Source organism: Gallinula chloropus (genome assembly GCF_964237585.1).
Source record: "Gallinula chloropus genome assembly, chromosome: 8".
Classification (NCBI taxonomy): domain Eukaryota; kingdom Metazoa; phylum Chordata; class Aves; order Gruiformes; family Rallidae; genus Gallinula; species Gallinula chloropus.
The window spans coordinates 14496895-14502894 of NC_140093.1; the positions used below are offsets into that span (position 1 = coordinate 14496895).

The following is a 6000-nucleotide window of genomic DNA, read 5'->3' on the forward strand; positions in this document are numbered from 1 at the left end:
AAAATATACTTATTCGTATAAGCTGTATAAAGCTCCTTTCCTTGATAAAATATTTCAGGATGAAAACAAACAGCTTGCCTTTTGCCTACATCATTATCACTTCTTCCCATTTACAGGAAAGTTCCCCTTTTCCATGCTTATTTTTACTTAAAGAAGAAAAAAAAACCCTCTTAAGTCACAGTACGTGGGAGGCCAAGGAATTGCAGGGGTTTCTTTTTTAAATCACGGGGTGACTGTCAGTCCTACTTTCTACCTTTTCTGTACTATTGCTAAGTGGGATTTTTTTCCAACAGCAGTGGAAATGAGGTTTTTATTAAAAACAAAAATAATCAGGCTGCTAATGTCACCTGTGTTTAGCTAGAAGACATGACCTTGCATTCACAGAGGCACTCTGTCATATCCACTTTGCTGCAGTTCTTATCTGCTGGCTTACAAACATTTTGTGGGAGATATTAAAGAATGTTGTTTAAAGGCATACTGCAGATACCTTCTCCCCAGTGAAGCAGTTACAAAAAAAGTCGTAACTCCTGGGGACACCACTGCACAATAAAGAAACAGATTGAGATCACTAGTCAAAGGCAAAAGTCACAACGGTTTTAATGACATTTAAGCACAGTATTATATTTTCGCCTTATAACTCCTATCTATCCACCTAGATCAAAACAAACAAAAGTGTAATGAATTCGGCCAACCCATCCAAAATCTGAAAACAAAGAGCAATGATATCAAAACTGCATGTTCAATGTTATTAAACTCAGCACATACCTATTTGCCTTAGATTATTAATTTCACCTTCTGATGAGAGGTCAAAGACAATCTCTTAGCAATAAACAAAGAGGCAGCCCCCTCGCCACCACCTACTGACTAGAACCCAAAAATCTCTTGCTCTTTGTCAAAAAAATAATAGTTTTCTTCCTCAGTCACGTAAAACATAGGCAGTGGCTACTAAGGGAGCAGGACCCTGTTAGTGCAAGTATATCATACAGTCAATTCAATGGTCATATTGCTGTATGACAGGTGGAAATTTGGCACAATAAAAATTTGCTGCTGAAAAGGCTTTGGGCTTGTGGATGGGACAAGATATATAGATCACCATTCAAGTCTCACAGCAAGGCAGCACATCCAACAACTCTGATTTTCCCATTTTTAAAATGCTCTTTGGAAGAAAGTGTCAAGACCAGTTTGATTAGGTTTCAGTAGGAAATTCTTAAATCGAGAGTTTGATTTTTATGAGGTAAGAATTGGAAACTACACACAGGACACAACGGATGTCTCTGCTTGGAAGGGACAGCTGGCTGGAGACAGGGCCAGGTTCCACGTGCCTTGGAACACACTGTGCTGCAAATGCATTAGCTGTCAGCAGTTGCAGAACAGAGAGAAAATAAGGATAAGAGACCCAAACACAATGGGAGGACTAATCCAGCAGATCACAAAATATCTCTATGTAGCTGTGTGAAGCTACATGATGGGTGTCATTAACCCCCAGTTTTCAAACTACTCTAGCCAAAGTAGTGCAGCCAACACCCATCTCGGTGATCCTTCAGTGACAATACAGAAGGTATCAGCTGGGCAGTCTGAGCCAGAGAACTCTTCTGAGCAAATAGGGATTTGTTTTTCTAGTATACAGTAACAAACACCCACTTAATTTTAGACAAAAAGGGAACAGCCTTCAATGACAAATAAGAAAAGAGGGAGGAAACTACTCCGGAGATGCATCCTGATTTCAGAAGCTAGGATTCTCAGTCAGTGGAATAGTTCAAAGTACTTTCAGAATTCAAAAAGTAAGGGAATTCTCAGGGAAATAAAACAAATTAGTAAATGTATTGGCTGAATTCTATAAAATTTAGCTAAAATAATACAAACATGCCAGTGCAAACAATGAGATAAAATCCCACCCACCTTGTTCAGAATGCCATTAACCACAAGTTATCACAGAGTAACATCTGCCCCTCTCAGAACATCTTAAAAGTATACCAACACCAGGAAGGAAAAAGAAGAACATCCCAAACACACAGTCACCTAGGACGTGTCCCTTAGTAGAAGTTTTTCGTTAGAACACATCCAAAAGGTGAAGGAGGACACTCCCTGCATTGTCTGGGGTGTGACAATACAATCAATACAATACAGTAAAAAAGTCCCTCTCTCCACCTCTCAGTGGAGTCTGCACAAAACTTTTGGACTGAACTTCTGACATCCCTCCCAATCTGAATCCTTCTATAACCGCAAAATAAAATAGTTTGGTAACTAGGTTTTCCAAAGACTCCAATCCAAAGGAATTGATCTGTTAGATAACAGATCAAAGGTTCAACCTCCACTTAATCATAACTAGAACGAAAATCCAGAGACTATTCTTCACTTGACAGGACTAGTAGCTCCAAATCATGCAGCTAAGACTATACATACAATGGTATTCTGTCCCAATTTTTTGAGACCTCCTTGCCAGACATCTAAAGCTGTTATTCTCTGTTTATAGCACTGCAACAGTTCCTGCCCTCCATGAACACCATCAGCAGATGAGCACAGTCCAAATGCTGTCATAAATCTATCAAGTGAAGTGGTACAGAAAGTCACTGAGCAATACAAATGCCACTGTTCGCACTCGTTTTGTACTGGTACTGCACAGCTTGACCAGGAGAGCCATAGTACTGCTCTGCTGTACGCAGATCAGCTGTGTAGCCTAACCCAACATATTTGGAAATGCAAACAAAAAGGACCACACTATTCCTGAATATTAACGAGGCTCCCTATCAACTGCTGTTTACCCGGGTGCCTTTCTCAAGCTGAGTTGGCTGTGCCTGTGGGTTATGCAACCCTCAGCAAATCCTCATGCCTCCTGTCTTTCTGAGATCTCAAGGTAACAGAGCTGGAACTCAGGCATCTTTCCTGCTCAAAGCTTGTCCTGAAATATATCAGCTATTTCAAAGTACCCCATTTGTCTCTGCACTTTTGTATTATTAAAACTTAAAAGTACATTACAATTATATTGTAATAATATTAACTAGAAAGCTGCATGCTGCTAATGATGTACTACATAGTTTATTTAGTATGGGACAGCATTAGGTGAAGAAAAAAATTATAAACTGTGATGTTAATTGTTGCTGAGCGAACAAAACAGACCAAAGGCCAAGATACCAAAACAAACTGATTTGTAAGAGAATCCCGTACAAACACTGAATCCTCTGCAACAGTATTACTGTCACCACTTTCTGTTATACAGCAAGCGACTGAAAAGACAAGTAGTACCTCAGTTAGAAAACTATTTTTGGCTTGTGAGACCATAACAAAAATAAAGTCTTATACTCTCAGGATGTCTCCTGTTCTCAGAGGATTAATCACTCCTTTATGTAGCTATAGAGGGATGTATAGATCTTCACAGACTTAAGCACAGCAAAGTCACCACTTACATAACTCAGCTGAAATATCTTGAATTCTCTAACAGGTTCTGTCACCACTCACTTCAAAAAACACCGGTTTTGTTTTCCCCACCCCTTTCACAACTTTTGACAATACAATCCTTCAAGGCCTCACACACTCAGGACAATCCCATTAATTCGTATTGGAAGTACTGTCCTCTTAAACAAGTAGTTGCAAACATTTGTTGGTTTCATACAGAAAGGACTTAATAGCTACCTAAAAGAACTTTTACCAAAGCACCAGTCCCTCTCCCTTTCGCCAATCCCTTACTCTTTCCAAGTAAGGGACTGGTGACTTCCCTTTGATTCTTTCTAACACTTCTACACACCAGTGTTTTTCTTTTGTACTACTACAACATCCCACTTAAACCACTCCCAGGTATTTGCCTGGCTCCATGTGGCAAAAAACCTGTTGCCACATCCAGCACAGGCACAAACACATGCTCTGAAGGCACCCAAAATAAATCAGCCACTGATTTTGTCACCTTTTGATTCAAATAGTCTGAGTATTCCTTATCACAGTATAAGCAAACCCACTTCTGCCGCCCCACTCTTCCCACTCAACTCCAATTATTTCTCAGCACCTTTCCCCAGGTTCTCTGCCCTTTGACATTCTTTCAGAAACTAAACATTACAGACATATGGCAGGATCTATGTTAAATCAACAGTACACACAGAGACAGTTGTCCAACTGTCCCCTGGAAGAAACATGCAGTGTGATACCTAGCTTAGGCTCTTTTTCATCTTTGTGAGTTGTGAAACAACGAAGATATTAATGTCAATCAGTGAGGCATATATATAAGAAAACACAAAACATGTATCATTATAAGAATTGGTTTGTTAGTACCACATTTAAACATCTGTTCAAGCATCTTGACTTTTCATTGTCCCTTCTGCACTAATCCTTCCCTGTCAAAACTAGTGCAAGTTGTAAGCAGTTATTTTCCCATCAAACAGTTTCCTTCAGAAGAAAAATCTCAGTGCTAGGCTTATTGCTCATTTTGTTACACTGAGTTTCTACTTTCTGTTAAGGGCAAACATATTTCTAGAATGCAGGCCAGTGTACTCTCAGAGAGAAAAGCAATCATGTCTGATACATGAGTTCCTAGCACTGATGCAGTTCTTATCTAAACTCTACAGAATGCTGATTTTAAAACCACACAAAAACCTCAACCCAACTTCAAGTGGAAAAAAACACTAGCTACATTACACCAAACAGGCTTTATTCTAAAAAACTTGTGTATGACTGTAACTGAACAGAAGACTGCGGTCAGACCTCCGCCAGAGCAATTAACTTCCAGGTCAGTGACTTGGTGTGACACCAAACTAGGGAGCACTGTCAAGCTGGCATTGAGAGCGTCACCACAAGCTCTGTGCTTCAGACACAGATCCGGGAAAATCTGTGCCCCATGGGAGAGATGTTAGAGGAAGAAAAGGAGAGGAAAAAAAACCCACCATAAATATTATCTCCTTTTCTTTGTGTCGTGGTTTTACCAAGACACTTTGTAAAAAGCTACGTAACAAATTAAACCATTAATGAGACAAAACCTTTATCCATTAAAACATAAAAACCTAACCAATGTAAGTTCTTGCACTAACCTGGGCAACATCTGTGATGCGACATAACTCCAGTGAATGGAAAAAATAAGTTTGTAAATACAGCGTTTAGAAATAATTTCTCCTCTGGGGCAAACAGAAGGGTGCAGGATACCGGCCAACACTTCACTCACACCAGCCAAACTCCACTTCGTCCCTGCTACAGCACCGCTGACATTACAGTCGCGACCACCTTATTTCCCTTGCACGCCGTAATAGGAGCAGAGCAAGTAGCGCCTATTCAAAGGCAGACACCTCCAACTGCCGCCTTTTTCACGTGGTTTCCCCCGCGAAAACCATTTCACGGATGTTTTTCTTCAATTTCTCGTCACTTTCACAGCGTTAACCCCCGCGGCAAAAGGCTGCGAGGTTCTGGGGTACTGGGCAGCGAAGGAGGCGGCTGCATGCCGGGTGAAAAGGCCTCGGAAGATTTCGCAACGTGGAGAAGGAAGCGAGGCGAGTGAACCCCGAAGTGCCGGTCCACTGGAAAAGGCACCGTCATTCCCCCCGGAAAGAAGTTTGTCCCTCCCGAGGGGGGCACAGGTGAGGTGCCGCGTCCTCCTCTGTGCCGAGGAGGTTTCAAGAAAGAGAAAATAACCACCGACCAACCAGGCAACAAAACACGGCAACAAACACCAGGAACACCCCGAACCCCCCGATACGTGCTAAAAATAGTTGTTCTTTAAATTCCAGTATCGATCCAAGCGAAACCTGAAGTCTCCCCAGCGACACCTCCCCCCTCCCGGCCGCGGGGAAGACTCTCCCTCCTCCCTCACCCGCCCAGGCCCTGCTGCCCCTCGGCCCTGCCGCCCCTCAGCCCGGCCGCCCGCACCCCCGCTTCCTCCGGGGACCCCGCGGCGGCAGCGGCCCGGGCAGAGCCAGTGGGACGGGGCCGCCCCGGAGGGCCGGGCCGATACCATGCCAGGGGCCGCCCGGGCCGGAGGTGCGTGAGGCGCTGAGAAAGTCCCCGGCCGCGGCCCGACGCCTCGCC

The 6000-nt window shown here is 43.0% G+C and overlaps 1 protein-coding gene across 1 annotated transcript in view; it reads right to left on the reverse strand.

Moving 5' to 3' along the window:
* Positions 1–5511, reverse strand: part of ATP11B (ATPase phospholipid transporting 11B (putative)) — a gene marked incomplete at its 5' end in the record, with an annotated part of 59119 nt that extends 53608 nt beyond the window's left edge. Inside the window, one exon of the mRNA XM_084267570.1 lies at positions 5391–5511. Coding sequence (XP_084123696.1) covers positions 5391–5511 — 121 coding nt within the window. The remainder of the gene's footprint in view (positions 1–5390) is intronic.
* Positions 5512–6000: the final 489 nt, after the last annotated feature.